General features: G+C 50.9%; 1 protein-coding gene and 1 pseudogene across 2 annotated transcripts; both read right to left on the reverse strand.

Moving 5' to 3' along the window:
• Positions 1–738: 738 nt before the first annotated feature.
• Positions 739–9,950, reverse strand: LOC145541132 (intercellular adhesion molecule 2-like). The gene is made up of 5 exons (XM_081576754.1): positions 9,858–9,950; positions 6,219–6,483; positions 4,480–4,737; positions 2,930–3,250; positions 739–2,278 (listed from the first exon to the last, which is right to left on the reverse strand). The coding sequence occupies exons 2-5, from the start codon at positions 6,454–6,456 to the stop codon at positions 2,163–2,165; spliced, it is 933 nt and encodes a 310-aa protein (XP_081432880.1). The 5' UTR covers positions 6,457–6,483; positions 9,858–9,950; the 3' UTR covers positions 739–2,162.
• A 2,160-nt stretch (positions 9,951–12,110) lies between these two features.
• Positions 12,111–21,860, reverse strand: LOC145541135 (intercellular adhesion molecule 2-like; annotated as a pseudogene). Its single transcript, XR_014078791.1, has 5 exons — positions 21,743–21,860; positions 18,095–18,370; positions 16,361–16,617; positions 14,811–15,131; positions 12,111–13,966 (listed from the first exon to the last, which is right to left on the reverse strand). The product of XR_014078791.1 is annotated as an intercellular adhesion molecule 2-like (transcript).
• Between the last annotated feature and the right edge of the window lie 1,861 nt (positions 21,861–23,721).

Below are 23,721 nucleotides of genomic sequence, written 5' to 3' on the forward strand. Positions count from 1 at the left end.
TCTGAGTGAGTTTGTTTCCCAAAACGCGTGGCTATAACACTACGATGTTGAGAGCCTCATGATATGAGAACAGACTGCAGCCCTGGGGCCCACACCGGCTAGATCACGGAGCTGCACACAGCCCTGGAGCCCCCGTGTCCCTCTCTTGCCTGCCAACACCTTTCTACCCCTGGCAACACTTCCTAACCTCCCATCCCCAACCACGCCCTCTCCCCGGGGAGAATGAGCCCTGTCTCCACCACATGGAGATCTTGAACCAGCCTGATCTCTGATCCGGGTGAGAGCCCCTTAGAGCCCCTTCCAAGCCCCAGAAGCCACATGAAAGGCCAACCCTGTCCCATTGATCACTGCCCTGGCTGCCACAGGCCTGGGAGATGGAGCCCTCCCTCGACCTCCTCCTCTCCCCGTCTCTGGATGACCAGGGCTGCGGGGTCTCCATTTGGCCCAATAGCAGAACTGGAGGTAAGAGGCGAGGACTGCTTTTGATTCCATGGCCCTCTAAAGGCCCAGAGTGGTGGGGGAGGCCTTGCAGGGAGGCTCCCGGAGCCAAGCCTTTGGGGCCCCTACACTTACCCCTGGACGCTGGCTCTGTTGGCAGAAGAGAGAAGTCAGAGCCATGTCCTGGAGGGCCACGTGGGAACAGAGGGTCTCTCTGCCCTGCCGGAGTCCTGCTCCAGCTGGTCCAGGGTTCCCTCAGGATGGACGGCGTAGGCGATGCGAATGAGAAGACACAGTGAGTCTCGGTGTTTCCAAGTGTCTCCTGACTTTACTGTTTTCAAGACAGCTTTTATATCTTTAGTGGTACATAGAACAAATGTGAAGTGTAGAGTCATACCAAATCAGTTTAATGGGTCAACAGTGTTGACCCTTATCGACACCGTTTGCCTACCTTAGTTCATTTCGTTTACATCATCTTCTGGCCTCGGGGCCTGCTAACATCTTGTGACTCTTTATTGATAAGGGTTGATCAGCCAGAACACTTTTGTATCAAGCACAGCAGGAAAGTTTCATCAACAGAAAGTTTCAAGGTAAAACCTGTTTTCGGTAATCTATCCTATGCCTTGAGCTTAACAGAAAAGGATGTGGTTCCATAAATCATAGAACAGCAAGCTGAAGGTCAGCTCTAAGTAAGAATCATCAGTTAAATCAACAATTGTTTTATTATTTGTATTAAAGCTAAACTTCTATTTATATAAATCTCTAACTATTATGCTTTCATTATATAGGCTAAATACATTAAGAGCAAAAACATAGTGAGTAAATATAGACTAAGTAACAGTTTTATAAAGCAATATTTCTTATATTTCCTAATAAGCATTTTGTCCTATAAAGGGTTCTGTGCCCATTGGGGCTTTCTGTGCGGAGCCTCTCAATACTGTTTTATTGTTAAGGAGCAGTCATGCACATGAGCTCCAAAGGCACAGGCACACTTGTTAAACAGACTAAAATGCTAGCAAGGGAAGTTTAGATTAAATACTCGATATCCAAGATAATCTAATATGGTGCCACCATTCCGGGGCCTTGTCGATTAAGGTTTTAAACTGATCTATTTGGGAAGAGACCACGAAAGGCCTTCTACCTAAGTCACAGAAAATAAGAAGAGGTTTATTATAGCAAGCATCAGAAAGAGAGATATCATCTTTGAGATGAGCGCTGAAGCAGCCTTCCGAGAATCCCTGAGGCCAGAGTTGCTCTGCTCATCAGATCTTTATCCTCATTGACTCTGTGATGGGTGGGATCTTCTGAGCTGGCTCCCCACGTGCCTGCCCAACCTCCCTCAGGAGGAAGCAGTCACTCAGGGGCCGATGACGGTGGGTGCCTGGTGCCCGGGCGGGTCAGCCTGGGGGCACAGCAGGGCCTGCGTTTGCTGGGGCTCAGGAATGCCTCTGAAGGAGAGGGCGGAGCTAGGCTGAGTAGACATGTGGAGACAAAAGTTCAGGCAGGCCTGGTGACTCCTCTTCCTGGCCGTTCCCAGGAGGAGACACAAGGCACAGGTTTGAGTACAGCTGTTTCTATTGAGGCTGTTTGTCATGGGCCCTCAGCCAGGCCTGGACCGCAGCCTAAGGAGCCACACTGAGTTCCAGCGGCCGCTAGACATAGGCCGCTGCTCACATAGGCTGTGCCCGGTGGCTCCGTCTCAGCCTCTTCTAAGCGGCCGGCACTCAGTTGTAACCTGTCTCCCGGCAGTACCTCCACAGGTGGATGGATATCAAAACCAAGAGCAGTGCCCCTATCCCGATCCCGATGATGATCACCGTCTGGTTGTTGGGCTCAGGCTCTGAGGAGAGAAGTGGTAGAGGTCACAGAAGTCCTCCGGTCTAGACGCCAGGCCCAAGGGGGAGCCATGTACCCGTCCCCCACCACGCACCCCTGGGCATCCAGCTGTCAGTCTGCAGTGCAGGGATGGGTGGCAAACGGTGTTATCACTAGAGGGAAGGAGGACCAGGGTCCAGGCCACCAGCCGGCCTCCGTGAGACCATGAGGGCAGATGCACTCAGATGGTCCCCTTGCCATGTGCTGCCAGACCTCATGCTCAGGACTGTGGCGTGGTCCCGGCCAAGCCTTTTCCTGACGAGAGATGAGGGAGCTTCTGCCAAACGCTCTGAAGACAAAGAGGATCTTGGCCATCTAGATTCACAAAAGAGCAGGGCTCCAGGGGACCTTAGGGGTCAGTCAGGTCAAATTTATCTTTGCAGAGAGGGGTCAAGGCCAGAGAGAGGAGCTTGACTTGGTTAATTTCACCCTGCTCTCTCATGGCCAGGAATTGGCATCCAAGCTGGGAACTCGCAAGGAGCCCCCGGGACCCCAGGGATCAAGTGTCATGTCCCCGAGTGCCGCCCCTGAGCTGGCAGAGTGGGGCGAAGGCGTTTTCTTCCCTGAGGGGCTGAAAGTGAACGTCCCTGCTCCTGCTCTGTGGGCTCCCCCTCACCTTTGACTTCAAGCCTCTGGGGATCTGAGACTCTGCGGACCAGGCCACCGCCGCGGGAGCGCAGGTCCATCTGGGCCTCGCACGAGAAGTTATAGTAGCCGTCTTCCCTGTGAGCTGTAGTGTGATGGGTGACCACGGCTTCTTGGGGGAAGTGGGTTGTCCCCACAAAGGTCTGATTGCACAAGATCTCAGTACCGCGGAGCAGGGTGAGAGTGAGGCATTCCTGGGGTGCCACAGCGGGGACCCTGCACTCGATGGTGAACGGTGTTCCTATGACCACTGAGGTGGGCGATAGCGTCAGCAGCACTTGCTTTGGAGGGTCTGCAGGAAAGCGGAATAGAGGTCTGGTGAGGCTGGGGGTGCAGCTCCGGCAGGCCCCACCCAGCCCAGACCATCCCGTGTGACGACAGTGTTCTCAGGAAGTAGCCTGGGGCTGGAAGGAGGAAGCAGTTCAGGGTGAAGGATGTCCTGGGTGGTAGTTTCAGGGACATGATGACGTCTGGAATGAACAAGAAAGGAGTTGCCCTGGTGTTCATAAAGTAAAGGTTCAGAATCTCTTCAGTCAGCTAGAAAGATAAAAGTTTTGGCTGTGTCTCTTTCCTCTCCATAAATTCAATAGAAATTTCAAAAATTAAACAGTTGGATAGTTTTGTTGACAGAGACTTAGAAGGAAGGACTGAGTGGAACGGGGCCATGAACTGTGAGATTCTTCAGAGGCTGGGCCTAGAGTCAGAGCTGCCTTAACTTTCAGAACCAGGTTTACAGCTATCTGTATCACAAAGCTGTTAAACTCGATGGTACCCTAGTTCCTTTTAAAAAAAAAATTTCTTTGGTTGTGTCAGGTCTTTCTTAGTTGTGGTATGTGGGATCTAGTTCCCTGACCAGGGATCAGACCTGGGTCCCCTGCATTGGGAGTGCATAGTCTTAGCCAATGGGCCAGCTGAACATCTCCCTGGGTTCATGTTTGAACTAGAATATCTAGCCTCCATTACCTCAGGATAATATCGTAGATTGAGGACATCTTTCTACTCATTTTTTTCCATGGATGATAGTTCTGAGTGATACGCTGGGTGCCGAGCTTCTGAGAGAAACCCGGTCTCTCCCTGGTCTCCGTGGCCCATGGGCAGGTGTGCATGTGTGTGACGGTCACACATTTTCAAAGGGCCCTCAGGGGGATATAAGACCAGGACCTTCTCTCAAGGAGGTGAATGGATTACTGGAGAGTGTGGCAGCCCTCCTGATTGGGTCGCTGTTTCTTCTCACGGGATGTGGGTTGTTCTGGTGATGGGGGTGCTCCCCAGCTGGGAGGAAACTGTAGGAAACAACTTTTAGATTTGTCTCAACCTTGCTTGGATTGTCTGCCTCAGAGCAAATCACAAATTCCCGGTTGCTGGCAGGGTCCAAGGAGGCCAGGCGAGGGTGTGAGCAGATTCAGAGCCTGTGGCCTGGATCCAGGAACCCAGGGAGGTGGGGGCCATAGGAGAGTGCCCAGGAGCAGAGACAGCGCAGCTCTGTGTGGATTTCAGAGCAGACCCGTGGGTGACACTCACAGAACACGGTGATGCGGAAAACTTCCGTCGTCTGCTTGTCGGTGCAGGTGAAACTGCACAGGAGCTCCTCATCCTTGGAGAAGTTGAAGACCTTGAATAGCTTCCACCGATCCTGGCTCTTGAGGAGACTCTTGCTTAGGTCTGTCTCCAGACCAAGTTTCTTGGAGTCCGTACAGCTGGCTGTACAATTAATGAACTGATAATCTCCAGACCCCACAATCAGGCGCTCTGGCTTCTCGAACAACTTGTCACCAGAACCTGGAAGGACACCACACATTGGGCAGCAGACACCCCCGCTGCCTGCCTGGTGGAGCTGCCCATGGTGGGCACCCTGATCAACGGGTGCCTTCTGCTCCGCTCTCCTTCTTCAGACATTACTTCCTCTGGTCTAGACCAAGGGGGCTGCGCCCTAGTTGTCTCCCTGCCCCTGACCGCTCTTCCAGCGTGTCAACTCCAGGTGAGCCTTCCTCATGCACATCTTCTATCCCCATGGAGATTATAATCGAACTTCGCCCCCCAGCCCAAATGACCCCTCCTCTGCTCAAGCCTCCCTGAAATGGAGGGGGATCCTGTCCTCTCAGGCCCCATGGCCATGAGTTCGGCTCGTCCCTCACTCCTTCCCTCTCTGCTGCAAATCCGTGTAGAACACCGGCTGTGTGGCAGGCACCATTCTAGGCTCTGGGGAGCCATCAGAGACAGAAGAAGACCAAGGCTTCCCTTTGTGGAGCTCACACTGCCGCGAAGGACACAGAGGCACAAACAAGCGAACTACCAAGCCTGTCATTGGTGGAGAGTGCCTGGAAAGGAAATAGGGAGTGGGGTGGGGCTGCCACGAGCAATGCTGTGCTCAGGTATTATGGAAACACTGACATTTGAGGAAAGAAGAAAGGAAATGGGGGGAGCTTGGCTGCCTGGTACCTGCAGAGGGCAGATAACCACTACTGCCAAGACCCTGGCTGAGAAGACACCAGGATTGCTGGAGCCCAGTAAGGAAGAAGGCCAAGAAGCTGACCTGATCTAGGCCAGCTGCGCCTGTGCTGTGTCCTGTGTTTCTGCCAGCAACACCCACTTGCCCCCACCTAGCCCTCAGCTGGGGAAAGAGAAAGGTTCTGTAGGGAGAGAGAGAAATCTGCATTTGAATCCCGCGTTTGCCATCTCTATGGCCTTGGGCAAAGTGCTTTCCTTTTCTGAGCCTCAGTTTCTCCATCTGTCAAATGGGCTAGTAATCCCTTTCAGGCATGCTTCTCATGAAAGCACCTGAGAGGATTTCCAAACCAGAGTGCTCAGCACCTGGAGGCATTCTCCTTCACCGACCCCTGGACCACACAGAAGGGGCTTCGTTTTCAATTTATGTTCAGCAGAAGACGACGCCCTCCACTGATTTCTGCTGTCCACTGGGTCACTTCTAAAGACCAGCTGGGACGTGCCCTCCCTTTCCCTTGAGCCCCAGCCTCCCTTAGTCTCCCCATCAGTCTCCACTACTTGCCACATCCACACACCCTGAAGTTATGCAGCCTGTTCAACCCAAAGTGTGAAGGCCAGGTCCCCCATCTGCTGCCCCGGGGTCATGGGGTCCTGGGGAAACCAGGCTTGCATAGGATCCTGCACCCGTGGGGGCAGCCGCTGTGCTCAAAGCCTCAGCGACTTCAGGACCAGGACCCCCTTCTCCACACAACACCAGGGGAACAGGTGCCCTAACCTTTGGCTGACACGCACCCAGTCTAGAGCCCCAGGCTCACCTCTGCAGCAGAGCAGCGAGAGAACGGCTGTTAGCGTTCCCCAGCCACCTAAAGGGGACATCTCAAGTGGCGTCCGCAGGCTCACAGGAACAGCTGAGGACTGGTTGCAGAGAGGTGAAGGGCGCCGGTCAGGGAGGCGGCCGGGGAGGACTTGCAGTTGCGGTCCGAAACCCCAGCCTTCTGTCAGCTGATGACCGTATTTCTTCTCATTATCTGAGTGGTGCTGGGGTGGCCACATGGAAGGCCCCCTCCGAGGGCAACAGGTCTGCAAGAAGTTGGGCAGAGGAAGCCAGGAGTCAGCTGATAAGCAGGACACAACCTAGTCCTCCTGGCACACTCCTGTGAGGAGTGGGGTGGGCACCCGGGGCTCATGTGTGTGTGATGTGTGTGCACACAGGACAGTCACTGCTACAAGCCCCAAATCTGGGGAACCCCGAATCTCACAAGACACAATATGGGGGTCAACAAGGGAGAGACTTTCCAAGTTGGAAAGAGGGTTGGGAGGCGATTGCTGGACATTCTCCTCTGTCCTCTGTCCCTCCCCCTTTAGATTTCTGGTGATGCACAGGGTCCTCAGGCACTTTCCTGTCTCTTTTCTTAGCTATTTCCTGTCTCTTTTCTTAGCTAAATGTGATTTCGCGTTGCTAAGAGGAAGAGGAAGGAAAAGGAAAGTAGCATTTCATCGATGCTTATTCTCTGTTAGGGAGTAAATTAAGGTTTTAATACATTGTCTCATTATCGCCCCAAATCTACCAATTTTGATTGTGCATCTGAGGAAGTTTAGGGCTCAGGTGAATTAATAACTTGCCTAAATCACAAAGATATTAGGTGATGGAACTGAGGTGAGAATTTAGGAATGAAGAGTGGTTGGTTGGAGAATTAGTGGTTGCCAGGGGTTAAAGGGAGGGAGGAATGGACAGAAAGTGCAGAGAGGATATTTAGGACGGAGAAACTGCTCTGTTTGCTATGACAATGGTGCATAGGGGTCAGCACACATTTGTCCAAACCCACAGAAGGTACACACCAAGACCGAACCGTAATGTCACTGGCGGTCTTTGAGTGATAATGACGTTTCAATGCAGGTTCGTCTATCATAACAGATGGACCACTCTGGTGGGGGATGTTGATAACAGGAGACGCTGTGCATGTGTGGGGACAGGAGGTATGTGGCAAGTCTCTACTTCCCCTAAGTTTTGCTGTAAGCCTAAAGCTGCTCTTCTAAAACGAAATCTACTAAAGAAAACCACAAATGGAGGTAGTGGAGGACAGAGGAGCCTGGTGTGTTATAGTCCGTGGAGGTGAAAAGAGTCGACACGACTTAGAGACTGAAAAACAACAGAAAAATAGCTCAAACACACCACCTTGGAAGGCAAACTTCTTGGTTAGGATTCTTGTAGCTGTGGATTGTTACTGAAAATGCAGACTTTTATTACCTCCCTAGGGTTCCAGCCGTTAAGAGTCTTTGCTTCCACATCGTGGGCAAGTGTTTGATCCCTGCGCGTGGATCAAACATTCTGTATGCATATTCCATATGCGTGTGGCATGGCCAAATATAAAGAAAATGCAGGTTTTTAAACTCAGTTTTTAGCAGGTTTAGAGGAAGTCATTTCTAAATTTTTATCTCAAATTATATTTTTAAAATATATATTTATTTGGCTGCACCAAGTCTTAGTTGTGGCATGTGAGATCTAGTTCCCTGACCGGGGATGGAACCCAGGCCCCATGTGTTGGGAGCTCGACGTCTTAGCACCTGGACCCACAGGGAGGTTCCTCAGATTACAGTTTAGAAATATTTAAACACAAACCCAGTTCTACATTGTTTATGAGACACATCCGATTAGTAAGAGTGTGGAATGTTTGACAGTCGAAAAATGAAAAATGATATACCAGGCAAAAGCTAACCAAAAGAAAAGCTGGGAAAGGTCTATTCATATCAAAGAAAAAGCAATTTTAAGACAAAAAGTATTTATTAGGGATACAATGAGTACCTAGAATAAACGGTCAATTCACACAGAAATTATAATTGTTGTAAACTTGTTAGCACTTAGCTTGAAGGAACAACAAAGAGATAAAACCATCATCATAGCAAGAAATTTTAATACAACGTCTCTTTATCATGAATAATGAAGCAAATGTGAAATGATGTTCAACATCGTTAATCATGAGGGAAAGTCACATCAAAGCCACAATGAGATATCACGCCACCACTGTCAGAATGGTGATCATCAAAGACAACAAATAAAAACATTGGCAAGGGTGTGGAGAAAAGGGAACCCTCGTGTTCTCTTGGTGGGATTGCAAGTTGGTGCAAATGCTGTGGAGAAATGTGTGGAGGTGCCTAAAAAAATGAAAAAGAGAACTGCCGTATGATCCAGCAATTTCAATTCTGGGTATTCTTCTGAAAAAAACAAAAGCACTAATTCAACGACATATATGCACACCAGTGTTCACTGTGGCATCATTTACAATAGCCAACACGCGAAAGCTACCTGAATGTTCATCCATAGAGGCATGAATAAAGATGTGGTTGGTATAAGTACACAACGGAATATTATTCAGCCACAAAGAATGAAATATTGCCATTTTTGACAACATGGATGGACCTAGAGGGTACTATACCCTCTGTTATACCCTATAACCCACAATTCCACCCTTAGATATATGCCCAAGACAAACTCTTGCACTAAGAACCAGAAAGCTGTCCCGTTCTTCCTATCTCCATGACCCTGAGCAAGTCATTTTACTCTGTCTGGGCCTTAGTTTTCTCTTCTGTAAAATGGGATTAACCATAGCACATTCCTCATGGGAATGGTGTGTGGACTGAACTAATTAAATGACAATATTTGAAAGTGTTCAAAACAGCAGCTGGCACACAGAATATGTTATATAACTATTTCATAAAATGAAAATAAATGCATGTGATAAGGCACTAAGTTAAAAATATCAAGAGAACAGTAAAAACAGACTTTGGGAGGGTGGTTACCTATGTCTGGGTGGGAGGTGAGTAGCACAGTAGGTAGATGGAAAGTTCAGTGGTAGTTCATCCTTGGGTTGAGTGTTGGGTTCAGGGCTGTTCATTATATTATCTTACTGTACAATGCACATGTATGTTACATAGATGTGTTTATTATGTGTCATATATTAAATTTTACAAAAAGAATACAAAGGGAAAGGAGAAATTCCTACATATCTAGAAAGAAGAGGCTCCTTGGAAGTATGAGCCGCAGGGTAGGAAAGTCCCTTCTAAACAGGTAGGACTTCATTGAATAGGATTCATCAGGATGCTTTGTCCCCCAAGCATCAGCTCTGAGCTCAGTCCAGATGACCTGGACCCACGTGGGCCATGGTGGGAAGGCAGCCCCACGCTTCTAAGATGGTTGTGTGGTTGACACAGCAGGAGAGGAAGAGAAAGGAAAAAACCAGGAAATAACCACAAAGCAATAGGCTGTTGGACTCAGAGAGATGGCTGACATGAGCTCCTCATGCAACAACCAACCAGCTGGAGGAAATTTTCTAGCAACTCCAGCCCCTGGGCTTAGGGGAGACAGGGAGAGAAAGAATAAGAACTCAAGTGTTGACTGACAATCTATCCCTAACCTTTTCCATCTGCCAAGAGGGAAGCCGGGAGCATCACCTTACCTGTATCAGTTAAAAGGTGTTGCTGTGATGGGGAAGCAGGGTGGCCGGGGTCCAGGCTCCTGCAGCCGTTGTTCCCTGCGTTGTTGCTGGTTCAAAAAGTCCCGCCTGGTTTTTTACTGATTTCGCTTCTCAGAAGTCACGTGCTTTCTGTCCCAGCTCTGACCATACTAATATCACTTTCAGGTAATTACCTCTTGCTGTAAACCCCGGTAAATATATACTGGGGCGTCCCAGGTGGCTTATCGGTAAAGAATCCACCTGCCAATGTGGAGTCGATTCCTGAGTCAGGAAGATCCCCTGGAGAATGAAATGTCACCCCACTGCAGTATTCTTGCCTGAGAAAGCTCATGGACAGAGGAATCTGGCGGGGTACAGGGCATGGGGTCCCAAAGAGTGGGACATGACTGAGCATGTATGCATGCATGCAAGGGACCAACACAATTGAGACCACAGATGCTGAAGACCCCCTGGTTGGGGATCTTAGTTCCTCAACCAGGAATTAAGCTTGGGTCATGACAGTGAAACTGTTACTAATCACTGAACCAGCAGGGAATTCCCTCTGCACACTTTCTTCTGATTTGTGGTTTCTGTGCTGCTGGGAGTCTTTGCTGAACATGACAGATCCAGGATGAGCCACCCACTGAACCCCTGCAGGAAGCTTGTCAACATCAGGGAGCAAGGTCTTCCCTGTATTTGACATGCCCAACCACCCTGTGGTTCTTCTGCTTACAACTAAGAACCACTGTGTTCTGAGATCTCTTCACATATGCCACTTCACCTAACAATTAAAAAAACACCCTCCCCTGCAGAGTAGCTTTGTACAAACAGGCAGAGTTTCAGAGCTGGGTGCTAGGCAGCCAGCTGGGCTCACCCACAAGTAGAGCTTTTGCTCTCACAGGCCTGCCCCTCCGTGCCTGTCACTAAAAGTCCTGGCTTAGCTGCTGCTGCTGCCAAGTCGATTCAGTCTTGTCTGACTCTGTGAGACCGCATAGACGTTAGCCCACCAGGCTCCCTTGTCCCTGGGATTCTCCAGGCAAGAACACTGGAGTGGGTTGCCATTTCCTTCTCCAATGAATGAAAGTGAAAAGTGAAAGTGAAGTCACTCAGTCGTTTCTGACTCTTCGCGACCCCATGCACTGCAGCCTACCAGGCTCCTCTGTCCAAGGGATTTTCCTGCCAAGAATACTGGAGTGGGCTGCCACTTGGCAAAGACACAAATTAGATCATGTCTGGGACCAAGACAGGGCTTTCCCAGTGGCCAAGTGGTGAAGAGTCCCCCTGCCAATGCAGGAGATGCAGGAGGCTCAGGTTCGATCACTGGATCAGAAAGATCCCCCAAAGGAGGGAATGGCAACCCATTCCATATTCTTGCCTGGAGAATCCCATGGACAGACAAGCCTGGCGAGCTACAGTTCATGGGGTTACAAAGAGTCGGACAGACTGAAGCGCCTGAGCACAGCACGGAAAGGGCCAGGGGCAGGGAGAGTCTGACACTGTGTCCCCTTCCATGTGCACAGTCCCCAGGTCTCCCTGGAGGGTTAACAGGAGGAGGAGGTGGAACCCCAGGAGGAGGGGCCTCTGGTTTTCCACCATCACTACCTGTCCTGCCCAGTGCCTGGCCTGAGCCCCCTGCTCCCCAGGCCAGGCCCTCTCCATCCCCTCCCCTACAGCAACCAAGCTTGCAGGACTTGACCACGGTTCAGCACCACCATCCAGCATCTGAGAAAAGGGAGGCTTCAGTGAGCCTGGGGGTCTGGGTGCTGTCAGGGCCTTGCCCTGGGGTTGAAAGAGGTAGCCAGGGGCCAGGGGTGGTGTGGGGAGACCTGTGGGTGAAATTGCTGACGCCACCCTAGGAACTCTGATGGGGGATCACTTTTCTCTTCTCCATCTCTGCAGAGCCGTGCCCCCACGCCCAAGCACCAGTGCCATGGGAACTGTGGGTGCAGATGTATCCTGGGCTTCAGGTAGGGACCGGGTGGGTGGTCAGCAGGGCCTAGGCCAAAGGATAGATGGGAATGCTGGAAGGGCCACGTGCCCTAGGGCGGTGGGGGGCGGTCCTATTATCATCAGCACAGACGAGGGTTATGTCCCTTTAACTTATCTTCCTTGGGGTCCACTGAGGCAGGGGGCAGTCATGGTGAGGGTGCTTCTCCACCCAGACTACCGATAGCTTACAGTGAACGGTGTCTGACTCGTGATCTCCCAAGAAGATTTAGCTTAGGTACCAGAGACCAGGCTTGATCACTCAAGAGCTTTTGTGTAGCAGAGATTTATTAAAGTAGGAAAAGGACAGAGAAAGCTTCTGACACAGACATCAGAAGGGGAATGGAGAGTGCCCCCCTTGCTAGTGTTAGCAAGGGAGTTATATACTTTGTAAATTAGTTATTACAATAAATCAAAAGAATGTCTTTAGGTTGTAAAGATCTTACTAGACCCACTCCCATAATTTACATTTTAAAATAACAGGATTAGCCCAAAGGTTTTCAGGAAGGAGAAACTCTCCTCAAGCAGGATACATTGTTGTTATATAATCCTCAGTACAGAGTTTAAACTGAGTTGTTTGTTTTTATCATCAGTTCCTGGGCTTAAAGAAAAAAGCATTTTATGTGACTAAGGGTTTCCGTTATAGCTCAGTTGGGAAAGAATCTGCCTGGAATGCAGGAGACCTGGGTTCAATTCCTGGGTCAGGAAGATCCCCTGGAGAAGGAAATGGCAACCCATTCCAGTATTCTTGTTCTTGAGTGGAGAATCTCGTGGACAGAGGAGCCTGGCGGCTACAGTCCATGAGGTCGCAAGAGTCGGACCACCAACACCATTTGACTAAGACTAAGGAATGCAAAGAAAAAAAGATGTTTGCTCTTTCCTCTTTCTTGAGAATTTGAGGCTCCTCGTTCCTCCTCCTTGGGGAACCCAGACTTCTTATCAAGCTGCCTAGGAATTGACTCTCTCACTACTACGATGTTGAGAGCCTCATGATATGAGAACAGACATCAGCCTTGGGGCCCACGCCAGCTAGATCACGGAGCTGCACACAGTCCTGGAACGCCCGTGTCCCTCTGGTGCCTGCCCACCCCTTTCTACCCATGGCAACCATTCCTACCCTCCCATCCCCAAACAGGCCCTCTCCCTGGGGTGAATGAGTCCCGTCTCCACCACACGGAGACCATGAACCAACCTGATCTCTGATCCAGGGGAGAGCACGTTAGAGCCCTGTCCAGGCCCCAGAAGCCACATGAAAGGCCAACCCTGTCCCATTGATCCCTGCCCCGGCTGGCAGAGGCCTGGGAGACGGAACCCTGCCTCGACCTCCTCCTCTCCCACTCTCTCTGGATGACCAGGGCTGGAGGGTCTCCATTTGTCCGAATAATACAACTGGAGGTAAGAGGCAAGGACTGCTTTTGATTCCATGGCTCTCCGAAGGCCCTGAGTGGCTGGGGTGGCCTTGCGAGGAGGTTCCCGGAGCCAAGCCACTGGGGCCCCCATACTCACCCCTGGACGCTGGCTCTGTTGGCAGAAGAGAGAAGTCAGAGCCATGTCCTGGAGGGCCACGTGGGAACAGAGGGTCTCTCTGCCCCTCTGGGCCAGGGCGTGGCTGCCCACCCTCCCTCAGGAGGAAGGAGTCACTCAGGGGCCGATGAGGGTGGGTGCCTGGTGCCCGGGTGGGTCAGCCTGGGGGCACAGCAGGGCCTGGGTTTGCTGGGGCTCAGGAAGGCCTCTGAAGCAGAGGGTGGAGCGAGGCTGAGGAGACCTGTGTCGACAGAAGTTCGGGCAGGCCTGGTGGCTCCCCTTCCTGGCCGTTCCCAGGAGGAGACACGAGGCACAGGCTTGAATCCGGCTGTTTGTACTGAGGCTGTTTGTCATGGGCCCTCAGCCAGGCCTGGACCGCAGCCTAAGGAGCCACACTGAGTTCCAGTGGCCGCCATGACAGTGGCCACGCTGCTCACACAGGCTGTGCCCGGTGGCTCCGTCTCAGCCTTTCTAAGCAGCTGGCACACAGTTGTTACCTGTCTCCTGGCAGTACCTCCACAGGAGGATGGATGTAACAAACAAGAGCAGTGCCCCTATCACGATCGCGATGATGATCACCGTCTGGTTGTCGGGCATCGGCTCTGGGGAGAGAAGGGGTAGAGGTCACAAAAGTCCTCTCATCCTAGATGCCAGGCCCGAGGGGGACAGCCATCCACCCGTCACCCACCCCCCAACCCCTGGGAAGGGAAGGGGTAGAGGTCACAGAAGTCCTCTCGTCCTAGATGCCAGGCCCAAGGGGGCAGCCATCCACCCGTCACCCACACCCGCACCCCTGGGGAGGGAAGGAATTGAGGTCAGAGAAGTCCTCTTGTCCTAGATGCCAGGCCCAAGGGGGGCAGCCAGCTACCCGTCACACACACCCCCATCCCTGGGCATCAGCTGTCAGTCTGCAGTGCAGGGATGGGTGGCAAACGGTGTTATCACTAGAGGGAAGGAGAGCCGGGGTCCAGGCCACCAGCCGGCCTCTGTGAGACCATGAGGGCAGATACACTCAGATGGTTCCTTGCCATGGTCTGGACCTCATGGTCAGGACTGTGGCGTGGTCCCGGCCAAGCCCCTCCCTGGGCAGAGATGAGGGAGATTCTGTCAAACTCTCTGAAGACAAAGAGGATCTTGGCCATCTAGAGTCACAGAAGAGCAGGGCGCCAGGGGATCTTAGGGGTCAGTCAGGTCAAATTTATCTTTGCAGACAGGGGTCAAGGCCAGAGAGAGGAGCTTGACTTGGTTAAGGGCACCCAGCTCACTCATGGCCAGGAATTGGCATCCAAGCTGGGAACTCGCAAGGAGCCCCCGGGAACCCCAGGGATCAAGTGTCATTTCTCCAAGTGCCTCCCCTGAGCTGGCAGAGGGTGGGGCGAAGGCGTTTTCTTCCCTGAGGGGCTGAAAGTGAATGTCCCTGCTCCTGATCTATGGGCTCCCTCTCACCTTTGACTTCAAGCCTCTGGGGATCCGAGACCCTTTGGATCAAGCCACCGCCGCGAGAGCGCAGGTCCATCTGGGCCTCGCACGAGAAGTTATAGTAGCCATCTTCCCTGTGAGCTGTGGTGTTATGGATGACCACGGCTTCTTGGGGGGAAAGGGTTGTCCCCACAAAGATCTGATTGCACAAGATCTCCGTACCACGGAGCAGGGTGAGAGTGAGGCATTCCTGGGGTGCCACAGCGGGGACCCTGCACTCGATGGTGAACATTGTCCCTATGGCCACTGAGGTGGGCGACAGCGTCAGCAGCACTTGCTTTGGAGGGTCTGCAGGAAAGCGGAATGGAGGTCTGGTGAGGCTGGGGGTGCAGCTCCGGCAGGCCCTACCCAGCCCAGACCATCCCCTGTGACGACAGTGTTCTCAGGAAGTGGGCTGTGGCTGGAAGGAGGAAGCAGTTCAGGTGAAGGATGTCCTGGGTGGTACTTTCAGGGACATGATGACTTCTGAAATGGACATGAAAGGAGGTGACCTGGAATCTACAGAGAAAAGGTTCAGAATCTGTTCAGTCAACTAGAAAGGTAAAAGTTTTGGTTGTGTCTCTTTCCTCTCCATAAATTCAGTAGAAACTTCAAAAATTAAACTGTTGGACAGTTTTGTTGAGAGAGATTTAGAAGGGAGGACTCTCTGGAACGAGGCCATAAATTCTTCATGATTCTTCAGAGGCAGGGCCTAGAGTCAGAGCTGCCTTGATTTTTAGAATCAAGTTTAGAGCTATCTCTATCCCTTAGGTATTAAACTCAATGGTACCCTAGTTCCTTTAAAAAACAATTTCTTTGGTTTTCTCAGGTCTTTCTTAGTGGTGGTATATCGGATCTAGTTCCCTGACCAGGGATCAAACCCGGGTCCCCTGCATTGGGAGTGCATAGTCTTAGCCACTGGACCATCAGGACATCTCCGTGGGTTCATTTTTGAACGAAAATATCTAGCCTCCATTACCTCAGGATAATATGGTAGATGTAGGACATCTTTCTACTTATTTGATCCACTGATGATAGTTCCGAGCGATATCCTGGGAGCCGAGCTTCCAAGAGAAACCCGATCTCTCCATGGTCTCCGTGGCCCGTGGGCAGGTGTGTATGTGTGTGATGGTCACACATTTGCAAAGGGCCCTCAGGGGGAGATAAGAGCACAATCTTCTCTCCAGGAGGTGAATGGATTACTGGAGAGTGTGCCAGCCCTCCTAATGGGGTCCCTGTTGCTTGTCATTGGATGTGGGTTGTTCTGGTGATGGGGGTGCTCCCCAGCTGGGAGGAGACGGCGGGAAACGACTTATAGATTTGTCTAAACCTTGCCTGGGTTGTCTGCCTCTGAGGAAATCTCAAAATCACGGTTGCTGGCAGGGTTCAAGGAGGCCAGGGGAGGGTGTGAGCAGATTCTGAGCCTGTTGCCTGGATCCAGGAGCCCAGAGAGGTGGGGGCCATAGGAGAGGGCCCAGGAGCAGAGACAGCGCAGCTCTGTGTGGGTTTGCAGAGCAAGGCCAGTGGGAGACACTCACAGAACACGGTGATGCTGAAAACTTTCAACCTCTGCTTGCCGGCGCAGGTGAAACTGCACAGGAGATCGTCATCCTTGGAGATGTTGAAGACCTTGAATAGCTTCCACTGAGCCTGGCTCTCGAGGAGTGTCTTGTTTAGGTCTGTCTCCAGACCAAGTTTCTTGGGGTCCGGACGCTGACTGTACAATTAATTAACTGAGAATCTCCAGACCCCACAATCAGGCCCTCTGGCTTCTCGAACACGTTCTCAGCAGACCCTGGAAGGACAGAACACACTGGGCAGCAGATACCCCCGCTGCCTGCCTGGTGGAGCTGCCCATGGTGGTCACTCTGATCAAGGGGTCCCTTCTGCTCCTCTCTCCTTGTTCAGACATTACTGCCTCTGGTCTAGACCAAGGGGGCTGCGCCCTAGTTGTCTCCCTGCCCCTGACCGCTCTTCCCGCTTGTCAACTCCAGGTAAGCCTTCCTCATGCATATCTTCTATCCCCACGGAGATTATAATCGAACTTCACCCCCCAGCCCAAATGACCCCTCCTCTGCTCAAGCCTCCCTGAAATGGAGGGGGATCCTGTCCTCTCAGGCCCCATGGCCATGAGTTCGGCTCCTCCCTCACTCCTTCCCTCTCTTCTGCAAATCCTTGTAGAACACCGGCTGTGTGGCAGGCACCATTCTAGGCTCTGGGGAGCCATCAGAGACAGAAGAAGACCAAGGCTTCCCCTTGTGGAGCTCACACTGCCGCGAAGGACACAGAGGAACTAACAAGTGAACAAACCTGTCATTGGTGGAAAGTGCCTGGGAAAGGACATAGGGAGTAGGGTGGGGCTGCCACGTGCAATGCTGTGCTCAGGTTTCATGGCAACACTGACATCTGAGGAAAGGAGGAAGGAAATGGGGGGAGCTTGGCTGCCAGGTATCTGCAGAGGTCAGAAAACCATCGGAGCCAAGACCCTGGCCGAGAAGACACCAGGATGCCTGGAGCTCAGTAAGGAAGAAGGCCATGAATCTTAACTGATCCAGCCAGCTGGGCCTGTGCTGTGTCCTGTGTTTCTGTCAGCAACACCCACTCGCCCCCACCTAGCCCTCAGCTGGGGAAAGAGAAAGGTTCTGTAGGGAGAGAGAGAGATCTGCATTTGAATCCCGCGTTTGGCAACTCTGTGGCCTTGGCAAAGTGCTTCCCTTTCTGAGCCTCAGTTTCTCCATCTGTCAAATGGCCTAGTAGTCCCTTTCGGGCATGGTTGTCATGAAAGCACCTGAGAGGATTTCCAAACCAGAGTGCTCAGCACCTGGAGGCATTCTCCTTCACCGTCCCCTGGACAACGCAGAAGGGGCTTCGTTTTCACTTTGATGGTCAGTGGAAGATGACGCCCTCCACTGACCTCTGCTGTCCACTGGGTCACCTCTGAAGACCAGCTGGGACGTGCCCTCACTTTCCCTTGAGCCACAGCCTCCCTCTGTCTCCCCATCAGTCTCCACTACTTGCCACATCCACACACCCTGAAGTTATGGAGCCTGTTCAACCCAAAGTGTGAAGGCCAGGTTCCCCATCTGCTGCCCCGGGGTCATGGGGTCCTGGGGAAACCAGGCTTGCATAGCATCTCGCACCCTTGGGGGCTGCTGCTCTGCTCAAAGCCTCAGCGACTTCGGGACCAGGACCCCCTGTCTCCACACAACACCAGGGGAACAGGCGCCCTAACCTCTGGCTGACATGCACCCAGTCTAGAGCCCCAGGCTCACCTCGGCAGCAGAGCAGCGAGAGAAAGGCTGTGAGAGCTGCCCAGCAACCTAAATGGGACATCTTGTGTGCCATCCGCAGGCTCACAGGAACAGCTGAGGACTGCCTGCAGAGAGATGAAGGGCGCCGGTCAGGGAGGCGGCCGGGGAGGACTTGTCGCTGCAGTCCGGAACCCCCAGCCTTCTGTCAGCTGATGACCGTATTTCCTCTCATTATCTGAGTGGTCTTGGGGAGGCCACATGGAAAGCCAGCTCCAAGGGCAACAGGTCTGCAAGAAGCTGGGCAGAGGAAGCCAGGAGTCAGCTGATAAGCGGGACATAACCTAGTCCTCCTAGCACACTGCTGTGAGGGGTGGGGCAGGCACCCGGGGCTCATGTGTGTGTGATATGTATGCACGCAGGACAGTCACCGCTACATGCCCCAAATCTGGGGAACCCCGAATCTCACAGGGCACAGTATTGGGGTCAACAAGGGAGGGACTTTCCAAGTTGGAAAGAGGGTTGGGAGGCTATCGCTGGACGTTCTGCTCTGTCCTCTGCCCCTCCCCCTGTAGATTTCTGGTGATGCACAGGGTCCCCAGGCACTTTCCTGTCTCTTTTCTTAGCTAAATGTGATTTCATGTTGCTAAGACAAGGAGGAAGGAAAAGGAATCTAGCATTTCATTGATGCCTATTCTCTGTTAGGGACTAAATTAAGGTTTTAATACATTGTCTCATTATCGCCCCAAATCTACCAATTTTCATTGTGCATCTGAGGAAGTTCAGGGCTCAGGTGAATTAATAGCTTGCCTGAATCACAAAGATATTAGGTGATGGAACTGAGGTGAGAATTTAGGAATGAAGAGTGGTTGGTTGGAGAATTAGTGGTTGCCAGGGATTAAAGGGAGGGAGAAATGGACAGAAATTTCAGAGAGGATATTCAGGACGGAGAAACTGTTCTGTTTGCTACGACAATGGTGCATAGGTGTCAGTACACATTTGTCCAAACCCACAGAAGGTACACACCAAGACCGAACCGTAATGTCAACGGGGGTCTTTGGGTGATAATGACGTGTCAATGCAGGTTTGTCAATCATAACAAATGGACCACTCTGGTGGGGGATGCTGAGAACAGGAGAGGCTGTGCATTTGTGGGCAGAGGAGATATGTGGTAAGTCTCTACTTCCCCTAAGTTTTGCTGTAAGCCTAAAGCTGCTCTTCTAAAAAGAAATCTACTAAAAAAAAAATGGAGATAGTGGAGGACAGAGGAGCCTGGTATGTTATAGTCCATGGAGGTGAAAAGAGTCGACACGACTTAGAGACTGAAAAACAACAGAAAAACAGCTCAAACACACCACCTTGGAAGGCAACCTTCTTGATTAGTATTCTTGTCAGCTATGGATTGTTGCTGAAAATGCAGGCTTTTATGACTTCCTTGCGGTTCCAGTCGTTAAGACTCTTTGCTTCCACATCATAGGCAAGTGTTTGATCCCTGGTCATGGAACAAACATTCCATATGCATATTCCATATGCGTGTGGCATGGCCAAATATAAAGAAAATGAAGGTTTTTAAACTCAGTTTTTAGCAGGTTTAGAGGAAGTCATGGTCACAGTCCTTTCTAAATTCTCATGTCAGATTACATTTTAATAATATGTATGTATTTACTTGGCTGCACCAAGTCTTAGTTCTGGCATGTGGGATCTAGTTCCGTTGCCAGGGATGGAACCCAGGCCCCATGCATTGGGAGCTCGAAATCTTAGCCCCTGGACCACCAGGGAGGTTCCTCAGATTACACTTCAAAAATATTTAAGCACAAAACCCAGTTCTACATTATTTATGAGACACATCCGATGAGTAAGTGTGTGGAATGGTGGACAGTTGAAAAATGAAAAAAGATATACCAGGCAAAAGCTAACCAAAAGAAAAGCTGGGAAAGGTCTATTCATATCAAAGAAAAAGGAATTGAAGACAAAAATATTTATTAGGGATACAATGAGTACCTAGATTAAACGGTCAATTCATACAGAAATTATAATTTTTGTAAACTTCTAAGCACTTAGCTTGAAGGAACAACAAAGAGATAAAACCATCATCATAGCAAGAAATTTTAATACAACATCTCTCTATCATGAATAATGAAGCAAATGCAAAAAGATCTCAACATCATTAATCATGAGGGAAAGTCACATCAAAGCCACAATGAGATATCACCCCGCCACTGTCAGAATGGTGATCATTAAAGACAACAAATAAAAACATTGGCAAAGTTGTGGAGAAGAGGGAGCCCTCGTGTACTCTCGGTGGGATTGTAAATTCGTGCAAATGCTGTGGAGAAAAGTGTGGAGGTGCCTGAAAAAATGAAAAATAGAACTGCCGTATGATCCAGCAATTTCAATTCTGGGTAATCTCCTGAAGAAAACAAAAGCGACATATATGCACACCAGTGTTCACTGTGGCAGCATTTACAATAGCCAACATGCGAAAGCCAACTGAATGTTCATCCATAGATGCATGAATAAAGATGTGGTTGGTAAAAGTACACAACGGAATATTATTCAGCGACAAAGAATGAAATATTGCCATTTTTGACAACATGGATGGACCTAGAGGGTATTATACCCTCTGTTACACCCTATAACCCACAATTCCACCGTTAGATATATGCATTAGAGAAACTCTTGCCCTAAGAACCGGAAACCTGTCCCGTTCTTCCTATCTCTATGACACTGAGCAAGTCATTTTAATCTCTCTGGGCCTCAGTTTTCTCTTCTGTAAAATGGGATTAACCATAGCACATTCCTTATGGGAATGATGTGTGGATTAAACTAATTAAATGACAATATTTATAAGTGTTGAAAACAGCAGCTGGCACACAGAATATGTTATATAACTATTTCATAAAATGAAAATAAATGTATGTGATAAGGCACTAAATTAAAAATATCAAGAGAACAGTAAAAACAGACTTTGGGAGGGTGGTTATCTATGTCTGGGTGGGAGGTGAGTAGCACAGTAGGTAGATGGAAAGTTTAGTGGTAGTTCATCTTTGGGTTGAGTGTTGGGTTCAGGGCTGTTCATTGTATTATCTTACTGTACAATACACAGGTATGTTACGTAGATGTGTTCATTATGTGTCACATAGTAAATTTTCCAAAAGAATACAAAGGGAAAAGAGAAATTCCTACATATCTAGAAAGAAGAGGCTCCTTGAGACTATGAGCCAGAGAGTAGGAAAATCCCTTCTAACCACATAGGACTTCATTGAATAGGATTCATCAGGAACCTTGGGTGTGACCCCAAGAGGCTAAGGACTATACTTGTCCCCTAAGCGTCAGCTCTGAGCTCAGTCCAGATGACCTGGACCCACGTGAGCCTTGGTGGGAAGGCAGCCCCACGCTTCTAAGATGGTTGTGTGGTTGACAGAGCAGGAGAGGAAGAGAAAGGACAAAACCAGGAAATAACCACAAAGCAATAGGCTGTTGGACTCAGAGAGATGGCTGACATGAGCTCCTCATGCAACAACCAAGCAGCTGGAAGAAATTTTGTAGCAACACCAGTCCCTGGGCTTATGGGGAGGCAGGGGGAGAAAGAACAAGAACTCAAGTGTTGCCTGAAAATCTATCCCAAGCCCTTTCCATCTGCCAAGAGGGAAGCCGGGAGCATCACCTTACCTGTATCAGCTAACAGGTGGTGCTGTGATGGGGAAGAAGGGTGGCCAGGGTCCAGCCTCCCGCAGCCGTTGTTCCCTGGGTTGCTGCTGGTTCAACGAGTGTCACCTGGTTTTTGACTGATTTCCCTTCTCAGAAGTCACGTGCTTCCTGTCCCAGCTCTGACCTCATACTAACATCACTTTCAGTTTATTACTCTTGCTTGAAACCCCGGTAAATATATACTGCGGCGTCCCAGGTGGCTTATCGGTGAAGAATCCACCTGCCCATGTGGCAGCCGTTTCCTGAGTCAGGAAGATCCCCTGGAGAGAGAAATGGCACCCCACTCCAGTACTCTTGCCCGGGAAATCCCATGGACAGAGGAATCTGGTGGGGTATAGTGCATGGGGTCCCAAAGAGTTGGACATGGCTGAGCATGCACGCATGCATGCAAGGGACCAAGTCAGTTGAGGTCACAGATGCTGAAGATCCCCTGGTTGGGGATCTTAGTTCCCCAACCAGGAATTAAGCTTGGGTCATGGCAGTGAAACTGCTACTAATCACTGGTCCAGCAGGGAATACCCTCTGCACCCTTTCTTTGGATTTGTGGTTTCTGTGCTGCTTGGGTCTTTGATGAACAAGACATATCCAGGATGAGCCGCCCACTGAACCCCTGCAGGAGGCTTGTCAACATCAGGGAGCAAGGTCTTCCCTGAATTTGACATGCCCAACCACCCTGTGGTTTTCTACTTACAACTAAGAACGACTGTGTTCTGAGATCTCTTCACATATGCCAATTCACCTAACAATTAAAAAAAACCTTCCCCTACAAAGTAGCTTTGTACAAACAGGCAGAGTTTCAGAGCTGGGTGCTAGGCAGCCAGCTGGGCTCACCCACAATCAGAGGTTTTGCTCTCACAGGCCTGCCCCTCTTTGCCCACCACTGAAAGTACTGGGTTAGCAAAGATCACAAATTATACCTTGGTCTAGGACCAAGACAGGGCTTTCCCAGTGGCCAAGTGGTAACGACTTCCCCTGCCAATGCAGGAGATGCACGAGGCTCAGGTTCGATCACTGGGTCAGAAAGATCCCCCAAAGGAGGGAATGGCAACCCATTCCATATTCTTGCCTGGAGAATCCCATGGACAGATAAGCCTGGCGGGCTACAGTTCATGGGGTTGCAAAGAGTCGGACAGACTGAAGCAACTGAGCACAGCACGGAAAGGGCCAGGGGCAGGGAGAATCTGACACTGTGTCCCCTTCCATGTGCACAGTCCCCAGGTCTCCCTGGAGGGTCAACAGGAGGAGGAGTTGGAACCCCAGGAGGAAGGGCCTCCGGTTTTCCACCATCACTACCTGCCCTGCCCAGTGTCTGGCCTGAGCCCCCTGCTTCCCTGGCCAGGCCCTCTTCTTCCCCTCCCCTACAGCAACCCTGCATGCAGGACTTGACCACGGTTCAGCACCACCATCCAGCATCTGAGAAAAGGGAGGCTTCAGTGATCCTCGGGGTCTGGGTGCTGTCAGGGCCTTGCCCTGAGGTTGAAAGAGGTAGCCAGGGGTCAGGGGTGGTGTGGGGAGACCTGTGGGTGAAATTGCTGTGGCCACCCTAGGAACTCTGATGGGGGATCTCTTTCCTCTTCTCCATCTCAGTAGAGCCGTGCCCTCACCCCCATGCACCAGTTCCACGGGCACTGTGGGTGCAGATGTATCCTGGGCTTCAGGTGGGACCGGGTGGGTGGTCAGCAGGGCCCAGGCCAAGGGATAGATGGGAATGCTGGAAGGGCCACGTGCCCTAGGGCGGTGGGGGGCGGTCCTATTATCATCAGCACAGACAAGGGTTCTGTCCCCTTATCTTCCTTGGGGTCCACTGAGGCAGGGGGCAGTCATGGTGAGGGTGCTTCTCCCCCAGACTACCGATAGCTTACAGTGAACGGTGTCAGATTCATGATCTCCCAAGAAGATTTAGCTCAGGTACTAGAGACCAGGCTTGATCACTCAGGAGC

The sequence above is a fragment of the Giraffa tippelskirchi genome, chromosome 3, assembly GCF_054371585.1.
Source record: "Giraffa tippelskirchi isolate mGirTip1 chromosome 3, T2T-mGirTip1v1.2.pri, whole genome shotgun sequence".
Classification (NCBI taxonomy): Eukaryota; Metazoa; Chordata; class Mammalia; order Artiodactyla; family Giraffidae; genus Giraffa; species Giraffa tippelskirchi.

Excerpts from the sequence above, each read along its gene's own strand:
- LOC145541132 (XM_081576754.1), bottom strand. The coding sequence starts at position 6,456 with ATGTGGCCACCCCAGCACCACTCAGATAATGAGAAGAAATACGGTCAT. Across the intron at positions 3,251-4,479 it reads TTTCCGCATCACCGTGTTCT|ACCCTCCAAAGCAAGTGCTG; the intron begins GTGAGTGTCACC and ends GCTTTCCTGCAG. Across the intron at positions 2,279-2,929 it reads CCAGAGGCTTGAAGTCAAAG|AGCCTGAGCCCAACAACCAG; the intron begins GTGAGGGGGAGC and ends TTCTCTCCTCAG.